Source organism: Cyphellophora europaea, assembly GCF_000365145.1.
Source record: "Cyphellophora europaea CBS 101466 unplaced genomic scaffold supercont1.9, whole genome shotgun sequence".
NCBI classification, from domain to species: domain Eukaryota; kingdom Fungi; phylum Ascomycota; class Eurotiomycetes; order Chaetothyriales; family Cyphellophoraceae; genus Cyphellophora; species Cyphellophora europaea.
The window spans coordinates 202,534-218,432 of record NW_008481815.1 but is presented as its reverse complement, the minus strand read 5'-3'; the positions used below and the strand labels follow the sequence as shown (position 1 = coordinate 218,432).

The following is a 15,899-nucleotide window of genomic DNA, read 5'->3' as shown; positions in this document are numbered from 1 at the left end:
TTTATCCTCGCGTGTCTTATCTAGGGCACACACGATCAAGCTGAGATGTTTGTCGCTACTGGTCGGCCAGACCCGGCCGAGATATCCGATAAAGGCAGAAATTTTTCCTCTGGCCAACCAGCCAGCCTGTGCGGCATTAACAAACTCCAGTATACTACTCTACAAAGCTACCCCTACAGATATTTGCTGATACCAAGCCGGGCAACAAAATTTTCAACATGGTCTCCGCTGTGGGTGATGGGAGCAGGATTAGGTATTTATGTGTCAACCCTCCTTCCATTAGGGATTTCTTCTCTCTTCAAACTGCCGTTAGGGTCAAGTCGATACAACCCTCCCCTTGCATCTCCACACCTCCCTTGCCCTTGAATCCCAAAATCAGAGAGGATGGAGAAGAACGAGGTCGTCGTCAAGCCCGATGAGGAGCCCAAGGTGGCGGGCATTGACTCCGGCCGCACGAGCCCCGACCCGGAAAAGCAGTCGGTGCACCAAGGCACGACTGCACAGCTCAAGCGCCGCCTACAGTCGCGCCACCTGCAGATGATCGCCATCGGCGGAACCATCGGTACTGGTCTTTTCATTGGCTCGGGCGGCGCCATCGCCAAATCTGGTCCCGCGGGTGCTTTGATCGCCTATGCCTTCGTGGGCACCCTGGTGTACAGCGTTATGGTGGCATTGGGCGAGATGGCAACATACCTGCCCGTCTCGGGTGCCTTCACCGTGTATGCGAGTCGCTTTGTGGACCACAGCTTGGGCTTCTCCATGGGCTGGATCTATTGGTTTTCGTGGGCCATCACGTTCGCCCTGGAGCTCACCGCCAGCGGCCTCATCATCCAGTACTGGAAACAGGACCTCAGCGTTAGCATCTTCATTGGCGTTTTCTGGGTCATCATTACAGCGCTCAACCTTTTGCCCGTCTCGTTCTACGGCGAAATCGAGTTCTGGTTCGCCGCCATCAAAGTCCTTACCGTCGTCGGCTTCATCATTTTCGGCATTTGCATTGACGCGGGCGCTGGCCAGAACGGCTATCTGGGCTTCTCGACATGGAACAGCCCCGGTGCTTTTGCAAGCTACTTGGTCGATGGACACACGGGCAAGTTCGTCGGCTTCTGGGCCGTGCTCATCCAAGCCGGCTTCTCGTATCAGGGCACCGAGCTGGTTGGTATCGCCGCGGGTGAGACCGACAACCCACGCAAGACCGTCCCGGCCGCCATCCGCAAGACCTTCTGGCGCATTCTCATTTTCTTCGTCCTCACCATCTTCCTGATCGGCCTTCTCGTGCCCTACGACAACGAGCAGCTCCTCTCCGACAGCACCGATGCCAGCGCCTCCCCCTTCGTCATCGCCGCACAGCTCGCCGGCGTCAAGACGCTGCCGGGCCTCATTAACGGCGTGCTTCTCTGCGTCGTCCTTTCCGCCGCCAACAGCAACGTCTACAGTGGCAGTCGTATCCTCGTCGGCCTCGCCAGCGAAGGCCTCGCGCCCCGCCTCCTCTGCTGGACCTCCGCCAACGGCGTCCCCTACGTCGCCGTCGCGGTCACCTCGGCCATGGGCTTGCTGGGCTTCATGAACGAGTCCTCCAGCGGTGCCCAGGCGTTCGACTGGTTCATCAACATTGCCGGCGTCGCGGGCTTCATCTCCTGGACTTCCATCGGCATCTCGCATCTGGCCTTCATGCGCGCCCTCAAAGCCCAGGGAATCTCCCGCGACAGCCTGCCCTACAAGGCCATGTGGCAGCCGTGGTTCAGCTGGTACGGCGTGGTCTTCAACGTCCTCATCATCCTGACCCAGGGCTTCACCAGCTTCATGCCGTGGAATACCGTGGATTTCTTCGTTGCGTACATTAGCGTCATTCTGTTCGTGGTGCTGTTCGTGGGGCACAAGGTCTGGACGCGGTCCAGGGCAGTAAGGCCCGTGGATGTCGACTTGCTGTCGGGCAAGAAGGAGGTCGATGAGATGTATGAGGGCCTCGAGGACGACGCGGAGCCTAAAGGGGTGCTGAAACGGATCTCCAGCTGGGTGTTGGGCTAGAGAGTGTGCAATGTTCAGTTTTTATTATAAATTAATTCACTTAGACATCTAGAAGTCAGGGTTCTTAATTTAATCTTTCTTTGAACGTGCTCGTCAAAGGTCTTCTCTCTTCCTTGTCCTCTGCGGTGCTGCCATTCAGGCAGACAGAGCTAATGCCAAGCTTTCGCTGCCTGAGACGCCAAACGACTAGGCCGACAGCTCGAGTACTGTAGAGAGGCTGAAGTTTTCATTAACGTACAAGGGCATGGCACTACTATTACTTAAAGAGTTTTGGACTAATTGGCAACCGATTTCTTCTCGTCACTGGATGGGCTTTGCTGGTAGCCAAGGTATCTTGTTTCCAGCATCCTTTGCAGGCTCGATCTCGGCAGAGTACGGCTTGCCATGCTGGAGGTTTGCCTCGTTAAATGCGTGATATTTCACCTCTTGTGGGATTGGCCGTGCGCCCTTTTGAAGATTGCCCGAGAGCTGGCCTGCTCTTTGGTCCCTCTCCCAGTGGCTCACTTTTTCGGCGCTTTGCTGGTTGATATTTTGAATATGCCTCTCAAACCTTTCCTTGGCCTTCTGTCTTACAACCTTGTCGTACCACTCGCTGAGTTTCTTGTCGTGTGTCTCATTCTTCCTGCACTCGGCGTAGAAAGTGCAGTCCCAGACGTCGGTACCGGTTACTTTCTCTGGCAGGGGTACCGGGGTTGAAGTAGCCTGGCCAGGAAGGATGAATCGTCTTCGCAGAGTTTTGGTGAAGGTACACGTGTATGTGCATTTTACAACAGCGTAGCCTGTCTGTTTATGGTCTTGTGGCATCGTGCTGTCAAGTGAGAACTTAATGTGAGAAATGTACGACTGGTGACAATGCAAGGCGAGCGCCAATTCCATAGGAAACCTGAAGCTGACAGAGCTTTATATGTTAGAATGTTCCCTCCAAGCCTTGACATGGCAAGCAGCCAGGCGTAACTGGGCAATGAGACAATCCATCGATCCCGATGCGATTGGACGCCTACAGGCCTACCAGTGCCCAATTGCTATGGAATTGGGCAACCGAAATCGCTTGGTTATCCCGTTTCGAAGCTGCCAACGAAGCAGTGGCTTGCAAATTGGATACGGCAGCGGACCATGCTGTTATCGTATTTGATTCGCGACCAATCACACCGAGTTGAGCTTTTGATATGGCGGCGGTAGCCTTACAGTTCATTGGCAGCCTGGTCGGAAAGCAAGATAAACCCTAATGGGTCCGAATTCACGAAGTACAAGACAGCGAGAGCTTGAACGCGTAGCCTGGCAGCTTAGCTCAGTCGTGGGCCAGTTGAGTGCGGGTGCTAGAGTTGGTCCATTTTGGCTGGTGCCGTGTCGAGCAACGCGGACCCGTCGCGTTAATGGGTCACTACTCCGATAGTAATGGGCATATGTAGTCTCTGCTAGCATAGGATCGGGGCGCGCGAGCTCATTTCGCTAGGCTGTGCCTCGTGCAGGTGATGTTGAATGTCAGGCTTCGACGGTAATTGATGCATGCTGATACTCGGCATGGACGGAGGTCGCGGCGGAGTTAGGCTCGTTCAGAGCCAAGCCTGGGGTAAGACCCACTTAGAGCAGGAGCCACTCAAATGCGGGGAAGGCGCGTTGCAGTCGCGTGATTCGACAGGTGATTGAGTGATTTAGAGAAGGAGCTCAGGTGAGCTCATGCTCAGGCTGACGACCAAGCCGGGGCCAATGCCCCGCAGTGTCTCAAGGGGTGGGGAGGGGCCAGTCACGCACTGCCTCCTCAGCTTCCAACTACCACCCCTCTTCCACCTCTCCTCTGCCTTCCCTTTCTCTGCAAGCACCTTGACCATCTCTGGTACACACTACCTGCATCCTACCAATCGACTCAAGCCTCACATTCAAGCTATCATTGGTTACTGGTAAGCCTCACTCTGGACGCTGCACGAGACCCCCGCTGATGCCTGCCAACTGACACACTGCCTCAGACTCCGTCTCTACACCTCACATCAACACGCGTCATCTTATCAGAACACAATGTCCGCCGATACGTCAGATCTCAAAAAGGTCGACTCGGCTGTCGCTGGCCTCGATGCAGGCAAGAAGCGAAGAACGACCTCAAGCGCGCCTGGTGTTATGAACATCAACGACCTGGGTAGGTAACCCCGCCTCCCGCGGAGGACCTTGTATGGCTGACAACGTTGTAGAGGCTGAAGGTACAAAGATCAAGATTGCTGCCGAGACACAACAGACGGGTTGGTATGTATCCCCAACACCAGGCTGCCACTCTACTGACCTCTTCTAGGAAGATAAACACCTCTCCCAGCACCGTTGGAGACCCCGCGATCCTCAAGGTTATGCTCACTGAGCCCCCAATTAAGAAGATCGACTTGCACTTTCCTCTTGGCCTCGAGGTCACTGCTCGCAATCTGAAGGGTGTCACAATCAAGGATGCTCTAGACGCAATTCACAAGCAGTTCAAGAAGAAGGTACGGGTCCCCCCACAGTATACACGACACATCTAACTCGCTCAGGCTGACGACGAACTCGACCTACCATATCTGAAGGGCTTCGAATGGGACCCCGAGGAGAGCTGGACGAGGCTAAAGGTCCACCAGGCCAAGGATGCTGGTCCCGTCGGCGGTGGCGGCGGTGGCAAGAAGAAGGGCAAGAAGAATGCTGAAGAGTAGTCAAGATCCAAATCTTGCCATGGCGATGCTTGACGGATTGTGCTGAGCTGAAGACAACGGAGAGGCGCATGACCGTGAATACCCCTGCATTGTGTACTCAAAAGCTAGGCGTTCTCCTGGCAGATTGCCCGGATGAGCAGAGATGCTTGATTCGACACCACTTACACAGCGAGCCTCGAACGAGCTCGACACATATCACGAGAAACCAAAGGCTTATTCCCGAAGTCCACAAACTGCTTCGGTTTCACTGTCTGGCCCGGTAGGCTGCCGTACTGTAGCCACCTCAAGTCTATGTTTCTCGGACATCGTACGTTGGCGTTGCTACCATAGTGAACTCCGCTCTATCTTTCCGTGTGTTCCCGCGACTGTGTACTCTGGAATATGAATGCTCTGAACGACCTACTGACATGGCATGCCGTCCGGACAAGTGAGCGTGGCCTCATCAGTACTGCATCTTCGCCCTCATGGCATAGTACTCCCTGCGGGTGATCGGCTCATACTCTGGCTTCTCGCCCTCGCCCACGCTCAAACACGCGATCTCCTCTTCCGGGTCCGTCGTGAGGAAATACGGGATGCTGTAGCGCGCCCGCGTCACCCTCTCCTGGCCCTTATACCGATCCTGCAGTGGCGGCAACGTGACGCGGTGCGGCGTGCTTTTCAGGTAGTCGTTGCTCCAGCGCATCATCAGGTCGCCGATATTGACCAGCATGCCGCCATCCACGGGGTCCACGTCGATGAAAGCCCCCGGCTCCGTTGGCGACTCGACCTGCAGCCCGCCCACGTCGTCTTGGAAGAGCAGCGTGATGGTCGACCAGTCGCTGTGCGCGGGCATGCGCTCCATCCTGCCGTCCTCGAGCACCCTGGCCGGAATGGGCGGGTAGTGCAGCAGCCGCAGCTGGTTGTAGTGGCCGGAGTGCTGGCGTACCAGCTCTTCCTCGTCCGACAGCCCGATCCCCAGCGCCAGGGCGCGCAGCACCTTTTTCGCTGCGCCGAAGCATGTCCAGTAGAAGGAAGTCATGAACGGCTTCCACTCCGGGTAGACGTCGTCGGGCGGCCAGACATTGGGCATGTCCGGGTCGTGCTCGGAGCCGATCTCGTACGATTCCTTGAAGTCCTGTACGGACCGCATCTGCTCGACCAGCTTGCTCGTGGCTTCCGTGTCGTCTCCCGCACCGGCCGTGGCGTTGGACACTTTCTCGAGCCCCGGCCAGGAGTAGCCCCGGTGCACTTCCCAGCCTGGAGGGTGAGGTGCCTTCATCTTTTCGGACAGTGGCAGGGCGTAGAAGTGTTGGGAGACAGCGAAAGCTTTGGCGAGTTCGTCGGCTGGCACGCCGTGGTTGACGATGTAGACGAAGCCGACTTCGCGGCAGGCGCGGACGAGATCCCGGGCGATCTGTTGGCGGGTGGCGGCTGGAGACGAGTCGTTGAACTCGCCGAAGTCGACGATGGGGATGGTGGAGGGTTTGCTGCCGTTAGTGGTCATGACTGCGTTCGCTGGAGACAGTTCTTGGATGAAGCTGGCGGTCTCGAGCTATGTGCCAACGCGCTGTTGAGGTCTCGAAGGCTAGAGCATATGTATGCTTCTTTAGAATTCTGTTCTGCGAACAAACACGCTCACATGGGCAGTGAGTCAGCTACTGATCTGATCTGATCTCACCGACGCTCAGCATCACGCGTCAGAACTTGGCAATCAACCCGCCGTTCAGGCCCGTCAGATTGGCCGAAACGGGTGATATCATTCGTAGAGCGCTGCCGCCGAAGATTAACACTTCGGCCAAGTCTATACAGTCAGGCTATACGAGCTGTCAAAGTTGCTACGCTGCTGCAGCCTCTCATAATGCGTCCGCTTAGCGAATGATTCATATATAGCCACCACAGTACACTGTGAAGACTGATCTCGGAAGTGTCCAATCAGGACTAGCGTCTTGGTGATCTTACAAGTAGATACGGTATCTTACGGGCTCGAAAGATTCGACTAATAGCCCTCTCGCATTAATCATTGCCAGAAGTCTTGCAAGACTTCATGCATGCGTGTGATACCCAGCTCCATCTGTTCTTTTGTCACCATTGAGAACGACAGCCGGAAAAAGCAGATACCGTTTTCTGCCCCTCGAGCTTCTGTCGTCACTTTGTCTTTGCCCTGCCAGGGGGTGTAGTATGAGCCGGGAGTCAGCAAGACCAGCTTGTTCGCAAGAGCCAGCCACAGCTCGTCCTGAAATGACTTCTCTGGATCAATACAGTCCGCTGATTGTTGAAGCTTCTGGAATCTGGGAGAGCCGTACAGGTAGAAGCGCGCCCACAGGAACATTCCAGCTGTTGGGGGCACAAAGCTGAAAATCGGTGCCTTTGCCTGTCCGTTGGCATAGGCCAACAGTCCTTCAGCACCGGTTGGAGGGTCTTTCACCTTATCAACAGATTTGAGAACGAAGTTTGATTCGAGGGCTGAGCACATCCAGTCACGTCTCGCCCGGTATTGGTTCCTCAGTTGTGCGAGCCATTGCAAATATCCTGCTGATCCCCATGTCTGGAGTAGATTCGAGAGCATTAGGACTGCCCAGCCGCTTGGAGCCTGCGTCTCCACTTCGGTACCTCTGAGAAGACGCTCGATAAATATGGGGTTGGTGACAAAGAAACCCACTCTGTTCCCGGGGGCGAGCGTCTTGCTGAAACTTTCCAGCCGAATCACTCGCCCTTGATAGTCTAGTGACATGAATGAAGGCGCCAGTCCCTTCACGTATTCGTCGACTGTAGTGTTTTCTGCCACAAGAGGATCATATGGTGGCTGACTCGCGTTATACGTTGGATACTGAAGAAAGTAGTATGGATCGTCCTCACAAATTACGATGTCGTACTTGACGCACACGTCGTATATTGCTCGTTTCCTGGCTTCCTGCATAGTGGTCCCGGTTGGATTTGAACCCACTGGCACGGTGTAAAGGAGCCGTGGTCGCCTGATGCCAGGGTGAGACGACTGCCACCCGGACAGAAGGTTTTCAAGAACATCAACGCGCAGACCTTGGTCGTCAATGGCGATTGGGAGAGCTTTGCAGCCCATTGGTGCCCAGACGGCCTGTGCCGAGGGATAGGTTTGCTCTTCGCAGAGCAGATAGTCGCCATTCTCGCATAGCAGGCGTACTACCTTGGTCCAGCCATCCGTGTTCCCCGAATTTAGGATGACATCCCAATCGTCGTAGGCCGGCTTAAAGACTTCTTTCACAAACTTGACAGCCCACGTGCGTAGTGCAGTATGGCCAGGGCCCGAGTCGTATTGCAGAGCTGTGATGAGTCCCATTTGCTCCGCGGCAGAGTCTCGCCCTATGTTGATGTCGTCTGCCAAGGGATGCTGCTCGTCAGGCGAATATGCATCAAGGACTGTGTTGGATTTGTAGGCCGATAGGGAGACGCTGGCGAATGGAAATAAGGATGGGTGCGGTAATCCTCCAGCCAAGCTGACCATGCCTTCAACAGCCATATATTTGACAATGTCCTTGAGCGGGCTAGGGTTGCGTGATCTTGAGACGACATTGATATGGTGGCTCAAGTCTATTGAAGCTCGAGGTTCTTTTGCGATCATTGTTGCTACCGATTTCGTGAACCTTTGCCGATACGTAGATGAGAAATCTTGGTTGCTGTTGGGTTTAGGCACCGCGCTGCTTGGAATTGACTTCATCCAAGTTGATTGCTGATGATCGACGGAGGCGGAAGAGGTCCGGCCGCAGCTAAAGATAACAGAAGAAGCTCCTGTGCTAGAGCTTGTTCGCTTGTTCGCTTGTGCTCAGAGAGCGCGGCCCGTGCGCCACAGTCCGAAAGCCCGCTGGTCTATCCCGTGTTATCTTCATATCCACGATCCGTATCCTAGAACAAACAAGGACGATGGTCCCACGGATATCAATGAGCCAACCGCGGTGTACCGAGACCCTTCACCACGTTTGAGACTGGATTCTTATCGCCACAAACGCTCATCTCCACGTTCGAGAACAACACACCACGCCCGGATGAGATCCGCCGCCTCTTGGCAGAAACACTAGGGCATGCCTCCATAGCCGCGCAGGGGAACGTTAACTAGATGAGATATACATATTCTTGGGATTAGCTCGCAGGAAATGTTCTAGTTCGAAGGAATGACAATCCTGCCCCGAGAAGAAAGCTGTGGGAACTGAGTATCTTTGCGCACACCAACATTCCCACTTCAACATGTCGTCCGACCAGAAAACCGCCACACCGGCACCGGCCGTGACTGCAGAAGAGGTTCACCAGGATGGAAAAAGCCGGAAGCCTGAGAACGACCTTCCTGAGAAGACGAACGCCCCCAATGCTCTAGCAGAAGACACCGTCGCTGCTGTAAACGACTATTCTGAGCATTACTATCGAGAGCTGCTGTGGAAGATCGACCTCTGGCTGCTGCCTTTGATGTGGGTGTGCTATGGCACACAACAGGCAGACAAAACTTCGCTGAGCGTCCAAGCTGTGTTCGGCATCCGAGAAGACACCAATCTTGTGGGCGAGCAATTTAATTGGCTCAGCACGATATTCTACCTATCCTACCTGGTATGCGAAGCTCCAGGTAACTGGCTGATGCAGAAATGCAATACTGGCAAATTCCTCGCTATTGTCATGTTCCTGTGGGGCGTTGTCGTGTTGTGCATAGCCTTTGCGAAGAACTTCACACATCTCATGATCCTACGAACGTTCCAGGGAGCATTGGAATGCACCATCTCGCCGACCTTCATGCTGCTCACGGGGACGTGGTACACTTCTCAAGAGCACACGCTGCGATCAATCATTTGGGGCACCTCGAATGCCGGCATGAACATTATCACTGGACTTATCAACTACGGAATTGGGCTGCATGCGCAGAACAACCCAGGTGGACTGGCGCCGTGGAAAGGAATATCGTTCTTCCTCGGAGCACTAACCATCACCGATGCCATTCTGGTATGGTTCATCCTCGGAACACCACGTGAAGTTCGCTGGCTGTCGGAAGACGAGAAGCGGGCTGCTATAGCTCGTGTCGTCGCCAATCAGACAGGTTCAGATCGGGATAAGAGATCGGAATGGAAATGGGATCAGGTCTGGACCACTTTCAAGGATCCGCAAACCTACTTCTTCTTTTTTGTCACAGCCATCAACGCCCTTCCGAACGGCGCCAATACCACCTTCTCCAAGTTGATCTGGAGATCTTTTGGTTTCACGAGTTTGGAAACTCTACTGAAGGGATCGACCCCTTATTATTGCATCAGTATTGTCTGGTTTCTGGTTGTGGGATACATCACGTTGAAAAAGCCAAATCTCAGATGTAAGTGCTCTCTGTGGCAAAGGCGCCGTTCCTGCTAACCATAATAGTTATCTTCATGATGATGTCCTTGTTACCGGCTTTCAGCGGCATGATGGCACTGTCTCTGCTTCCCACCGATGGCAGGCGGTGGCTTAGGTGGGGAATGTACATCTTGCAAGTCTTCGGTAGTCTTCCAGGTTTGAGTAGGTCAAACAAGCAATGAGACTTGCAGCTACTGACCGTGATGCAGTGATCTGGACATTCTTACCATCGAACGTTGCCGGCAGAACTAAGAAAACTGTCACTGCGACGGTCCTCTTCATCGCATACTGTGTGGGCAATGCCGTAGGTGCGCAGATGTTCGTTGCGTCAGACGCGCCGAGGTACATCAAAGGTATCACTGCATGCGGTATACTTTATTGTGTTGAGTTCCTTTCTATGGGATCGTGGCGATTCTACTGTGAGTTCATACCGACGCATCTCGGTATCTCTGCTGACCCTTGCAGACATCTGGCAGAACCGGAAGCGTGCCCAGATCATTGCGGAGATGGGCATCTCAGCCGAGGAGAGCAAGCGCTTGGGTCAGTTGAATGCTGAAGCGGATATGACCGACCGCGAGAACATCCATTTCAAGTACCAGTACTAGGTTGGGAAACGGGTGTTCAGAACGTGGATTCATATGGAGGCCGATGAACAAGTAGACTTGGCCAGAAACGTGCCAATAGGAACTGGTTGAGTTGTGCAAACATATGACAGTCATGGTATAGCAATTCATGGAAACGGCCCGAAGTGTACCACCCATCTCCGCACTGCGAATATCTCCTATCACGTAGTTAATGCTTTCATCCTAATAAAGTACCTATCGGCTCCGACATCGCCCGTTTTCAACCCCATTCCATGATTTATCCGCGTGCACTTTGAAATGCCTACATGGAGCCTGTTTCAACCGTCGTTGGGGCAATATCACGGGATTACAGGGTGATACAGCACGATACGTGATCTTTAGCGTACGAATCGGAATGGAGGGTGCTCGAGTCTGGCGAGCGTGCCTGGTATGCCGTGCGAAGAAGGCAAGTCTCCGTTACAAGCTGCTGCTCCAGGACTAATTCTTCGCAGCGTAAATGTGACGGCCAGGACCCATGCAGTGCCTGCACTGTTCGCGAGACGGAATGCGCGTATCTCGAGAGCAACGACAATGCATCTGGCAGCAGAAGGTGATCATGCATTATTTAACTGGGTTGTTGCTTCTGACATCTGGCTGAGACTCCTCACAATGATCGAGGAAAAGTTCCAACGTATGGACGAACTTTGCAACCGGATGGAGCTCGTTACTTCGAGCTTGGCGGGATTCGTAGAGACAGGGCCCTTATCGCATGCAACGACAGTTACATCCGTGGAGACCAACAAAGCCGAAGCACTCCCAAATACCGACTCAGAACAGGAAAGGATACCAGTACGCACTCATGTCGAGGAGCTCGATCTAGAGGCCTTCGCAACTGCAGGAACCACTCTGATGGATCACATCATGGCATCAGATTCATCGGGCCGGCAAAGGTGCGTCTTCCAGTTGCATATGTCCATTTACCAGCATCCTTACAACACAGGTTTATTGGTGGTTCTATCAACATGGATATGATCGAGGCTATGAACATGGCATCCCCAATAGCCACCCTATCCTCAACTGATCACCCGAATCGGACCAAAACTCAGAAGGAGCTCGAGTTACCATGGTTTGCCAAAAATGGCAGCTGGCCCAAGTTTCCATACCTACCACGGATACAGGATTTGCCATTTCCCCAAAAGCACATTTCGGATCTTCTGATCAACACATATTTCGATCGCTTGAATTCAGTCTTTCCCTTGCTCTTCAGACCGGACTTTTTGAGGCGGTATCAAGCGACTACGCTTGCGCGCGACGCCGAGTCGAGCATGGATTTAGGCTTCTTGAGTATCATGTTTGCGGTGTTTGCGTGTGGCTCCGGCCTCATGCCTCGTGAACCAGGAGCAAGCTCAACCTTCACCGGCTTGAGGTACTATGAGGCCGCGCTTGCCCTGAATATGGCATCCACTGGGCATGGCTTTCTAGAGCAGGTGCAGTGTCTTGGGTTGCTTTCGCTCTGTACAGCTGGCTGGAATACGTTAGCGCAGAGTTGGAAGTTCGCAGGATCTGCGGTCAGAGCAGCTCAGGATCTTGGATTACATGTGAGTTGCAGAGATTGTGTTGCTTCCCGAAGGGCGTTCTAACAATCCAGCGCGCTAGGGGAGATTCCAGCAAGGCCATAAGACAGGCGGAGGTAGAATGTCGGGTCTGGTGGTGCGTCTACAGCATCGACCGGTGAGTACGTGTCTCACTGCTGTTACGATCAGCTGATTTTCTCAGGCTGCTTTCTTTGTGCCTCGGCCGACCATCCGCTGCTGATGACCAAGACTGCGACTGCAGATACCCTATGAAAATTGATGACACAGAACTCGAGCGCAGCTTTGATTCCCACTTACCTGGCACATCCTCGCTGGTGGACGGCAGAACAGGTGGGCGTGATATGTCAGAATTCGCAACACTGATTGGTCTATGCCAGCTCGCTGGCAGTATCAATCGTGCAGTGAACCCAATTAGAGCTCGCTCTCGAGCCAGGCAAGTTGGCTCGCCTGCAGCTGAGGGTTCACTACGGAAAGAGATATCATTACTCGACCAGGGTCTGAGCTCCTGGGTCGACCGGCTGGCCAAGTTGTCACCCCGCATGCAGGGGTTGAATCGATTTCACCACCCCAACAGTGCCCTCAGTATCATGTGTTATATTTTGCACGCGAGTTGTGTTATAACACTCTATCGACCGCTAATTACCAACACGCAAAATCAATCGCCTTTTTCAAAGCCGAGCATTGCTCAACGTCAATGTATCGATGCAGCCAGGAGTTGCATTTTGATCTGCGAGCATCTGGATGAGACTGTTGCCCCTTCTCACTACCTGGCTTTCGGAGCACACTACCTCATGCTCAGCGGAATAATTCTGTATGCTGCTGTCCCTCATGCAAAATGTGTGCTGACCAACGCCCATAGATTACGTCTCTCTGGGCCAGATGATACGACGGTACTGGAAGATGTCCAAAAATGCTTGCAGTATCTCAAGAGAATAGAAGAAGTTTGGACAGGCGTTCATCGAAGTCGCATCATCCTGGAAGAGATCTACTCCGCCTTCATTGGCCCGCAAAGGCAGAAGGAGGGGATCAAGCGCCCACTGGACGAGCTCAGCACGGACGACTCGGACGTCACGGCGAGGCTATTGGAAGCATTCAATCAGGAAGATTTCAATGAATTCCTGGATGGGAGCTTCTACCAATACTAGCACGGGGGCGCGAACAGATGGCAGAGCAGTCCAGCAGAGCTCTGGTACTTGAGACAGTACGCTCTTTAATCATTGCTGTACTGCTATATCTACGCGCCAGCGAACTGACGACCTAAAGCTAGTAGTCTGCTATACTCTTTATCCTCCCAAACCTCAATTTGCCCTTCTGACGTGATGACTTTCATATCATTTCCTCTGTGCGTGCCGAAACCACGATCCGCGTTGTTCTGAACGAAGCAGACTAGATCATCTATCCAATTTTTCATGAGTCGAAGCTCGTCTTCCGACGGGCCATGCGTGATGGAGAAGTTCCAAAACGGCTTGTCCATGGCATGTGCCACACCGAAACTCCGCGGAGCCTGCTTCTCGTCAATAAACGAGAGACGATATCCGATCTGATATCGCCAGACGCGCTCGATAGGTACGCCATGGGAGAGCAGGGAGTCGACGAGGAGTCGCGATGGTGCGCGAACTTGGCCGTCGGCAATGATGTTGCCGAACAGTGTTGACCAGTCTGCCAGTTGGCTCGATTCGGGCATCTTGTAATGTTTGAGGATCCTGTCTGTCACGCTCCGGGAATAGTAGTTGTGGACCTGTGCCTGGAGTGCGTCCATAGAAGGTGCCGCTGGACCATTATAGGTTGCGTACAATGTTTCCTCGTTCAACACTTCACCGATCAGCAGGCGGTAGCCATGCTGGAGAAAATCGGCGGCAAACGAACCACTCAACTGATACTCAACGATGCCGTCGTGGATGAAGAGATCGTCGGTTACTGGTCGGAATGTGTGGTTGACCATGCTACCAAGGACACGCACGAGTTGGTCCGGTGGGATGTCTCGCAGTCGAGATAGCTTCTCCTGGTCGGAAAGGTTCTCAGAAATCTTCAATTCCTCGCACAGTTCGGCGAATTGGTCCTTTGTTTCACTTGGTTTCTTAGGCTGAGACGGTATTGCGTTCGAACACATGAAGAAACGATGAAACAGTTCCCTCCCGCCATTCGAGCCAGTTCGCAAACTGTGCAGTACCTGCGCATGCACACTGTAGGCTCCGGCACTGCGCCCTGCCAACGTAACATTGCCGGTGTCTCCCCCAAAGGCTGCTATGTTGTCATGGATCCATTCCAATGCCAATCTCTGGTCCCAAAGACCATAGTTGCCGGCGGCTTCTCCTTTGGACTCCTCCCGGAGCGCTTCGCATGCCAGGAATCCAAACACATTGAGCCTATATCCAACAACCACCACGACAGCGTTGAGCCCTGCGGTTGAGATCAACTCTGTCGGATCCATTCCGGAATCCTGCGATGGGTCGCCCATCTGAAACCAACCACCGTGAAGCCAAACGTATACCGGCCATTTCTGGCCCTCGCCACCCTCTTCAGGCACGGGCGTCCAGATGTTGAGACGCAGACAATCCTCGCTGTACGCCGCCACCGCATCTGACTGCTCGGCAGCGGAGCTAAAAGTCTTCTGCCAGCATGGAGGTGCGAATGAGGTCGCATCGTAGGGCCGATGCTCAGTGTCACCGTACGCATATCCCGATGGCAAGGCGCAAGGCTTGCGCCAACGACGCCCGCCTACAGGCGGCAACGCATATGGGACACCTGCGTAGCGCCGGGACTTGTGGTCGAATTGAAGACCCTTGATCCTTCCCTGGGCGCCGAGGTCGGCTTCACATGTGCGCGTTTCGTAGGAGATATGGTTGCCCATCCTCGCAATATCACCGGAGACAAGGACGCCGCCGTACACAGCTGAGAGCCATCTTCGGGTGTATTTGACGAGCGCTAGAAGGGAGTATCGCTGGTGAGGTCTCCGTGTACGGAGTTTCGCGGCCCACAGTCTCGGTGATGGGGGCACGTCCGAAAAGCGGTCCGGGCGGAGCTGGGCCGGCTTCACCTTTCATTTCGGTTTCTGATATAGGATAACCGATGGTCATATCTTCCTGAACTCAAGCTTATCTGATCCACCGCCCGAGATCTTGTTATGGCTGCGGAATGTGCTCTTCGTTTTCGACTGGGTCAGCATCCAGCATGCCATCGGTCACTGTACAGATTTGTTGATTGATCAATGATTCTAGGTCTATCTTGGAGTAAGCATAGCAGGCACCTAATGCTTTGGATGCTGGGACACCGTCACGTCTCGCCGCAGCAAGCTTGCGCAAAGCACTCATTTCACGCCACTACCACGTGTCTTGCAACTAATGTTCGAATTTGCTCCATGTAAGGGCATTACCAAAGAAATTTCCACCGTCCACCGCGCCGTATGTCTGGGCTACGTTAAGTCTGCCTAAAGTCGGGAGCCAATTCTCAGCAATGCACTCGTGATCTTCGGTAACAGTCGATTCTCATTTTGAGGAAGCTATCACGCCTTCGAGGTCGTGAAACAAGCTCTTCAGCAGTCTTCCTCTGTGATCGAGGTGTCTTTCCATAGAGAGAGACTACTTGACGGCTTGACGCAGATCAAAAGTCTCGGAAGTTGAGACCGACTTCCTCTCAGGACCGGCCACAAGTCTGCATATAGCACAAGTTTGTGACTGGGATAGCAGCTAAGTTGAAGACGGCGAATACGATGTAAGCTCGCCAACCGATGT

The 15,899-nt window shown here is 53.7% G+C and overlaps 7 protein-coding genes across 7 annotated transcripts; 4 read left to right on the top strand and 3 right to left on the bottom strand.

Annotated features, from left to right (window-relative positions):
* Window positions 1-384: 384 nt before the first annotated feature.
* On the top strand, window positions 385-2,028 carry HMPREF1541_08542 (uncharacterized protein; the record flags this gene model as incomplete). Its single annotated transcript, XM_008722861.1, has 1 exon — window positions 385-2,028. The coding sequence occupies one exon, from the start codon at window positions 385-387 to the stop codon at window positions 2,026-2,028; it is 1,644 nt and encodes a 547-aa protein (XP_008721083.1).
* A 2,013-nt stretch (window positions 2,029-4,041) lies between these two features.
* Window positions 4,042-4,694, top strand: HMPREF1541_08541 (uncharacterized protein; the record flags this gene model as incomplete). Its single annotated transcript, XM_008722860.1, has 4 exons — window positions 4,042-4,159; window positions 4,212-4,267; window positions 4,314-4,493; window positions 4,539-4,694. 4 exons carry the CDS (start codon window positions 4,042-4,044, stop codon window positions 4,692-4,694), a joined length of 510 nt encoding a protein of 169 aa, XP_008721082.1.
* A 442-nt stretch (window positions 4,695-5,136) lies between these two features.
* Window positions 5,137-6,177, bottom strand: HMPREF1541_08540 (uncharacterized protein; the record flags this gene model as incomplete). Its single annotated transcript, XM_008722859.1, has 1 exon — window positions 5,137-6,177. One exon carries the CDS (start codon window positions 6,175-6,177, stop codon window positions 5,137-5,139), a length of 1,041 nt encoding a protein of 346 aa, XP_008721081.1.
* A 513-nt stretch (window positions 6,178-6,690) lies between these two features.
* Window positions 6,691-8,268, bottom strand: HMPREF1541_08539 (uncharacterized protein; the record flags this gene model as incomplete). Its single annotated transcript, XM_008722858.1, has 1 exon — window positions 6,691-8,268. The coding sequence occupies one exon, from the start codon at window positions 8,266-8,268 to the stop codon at window positions 6,691-6,693; it is 1,578 nt and encodes a 525-aa protein (XP_008721080.1).
* A 620-nt stretch (window positions 8,269-8,888) lies between these two features.
* HMPREF1541_08538 (uncharacterized protein) lies at window positions 8,889-10,615 on the top strand (the record flags this gene model as incomplete). The annotated part of the gene is made up of 4 exons (XM_008722857.1): window positions 8,889-9,990; window positions 10,038-10,172; window positions 10,220-10,429; window positions 10,476-10,615. 4 exons carry the CDS (start codon window positions 8,889-8,891, stop codon window positions 10,613-10,615), a joined length of 1,587 nt encoding a protein of 528 aa, XP_008721079.1.
* A 627-nt stretch (window positions 10,616-11,242) lies between these two features.
* HMPREF1541_08537 (uncharacterized protein) lies at window positions 11,243-13,313 on the top strand (the record flags this gene model as incomplete). Its single annotated transcript, XM_008722856.1, has 4 exons — window positions 11,243-11,523; window positions 11,574-12,171; window positions 12,222-12,304; window positions 12,350-13,313. 4 exons carry the CDS (start codon window positions 11,243-11,245, stop codon window positions 13,311-13,313), a joined length of 1,926 nt encoding a protein of 641 aa, XP_008721078.1.
* An 89-nt stretch (window positions 13,314-13,402) lies between these two features.
* On the bottom strand, window positions 13,403-15,019 carry HMPREF1541_08536 (uncharacterized protein; the record flags this gene model as incomplete). The annotated part of the gene is made up of 1 exon (XM_008722855.1): window positions 13,403-15,019. One exon carries the CDS (start codon window positions 15,017-15,019, stop codon window positions 13,403-13,405), a length of 1,617 nt encoding a protein of 538 aa, XP_008721077.1.
* Between the last annotated feature and the right edge of the window lie 880 nt (window positions 15,020-15,899).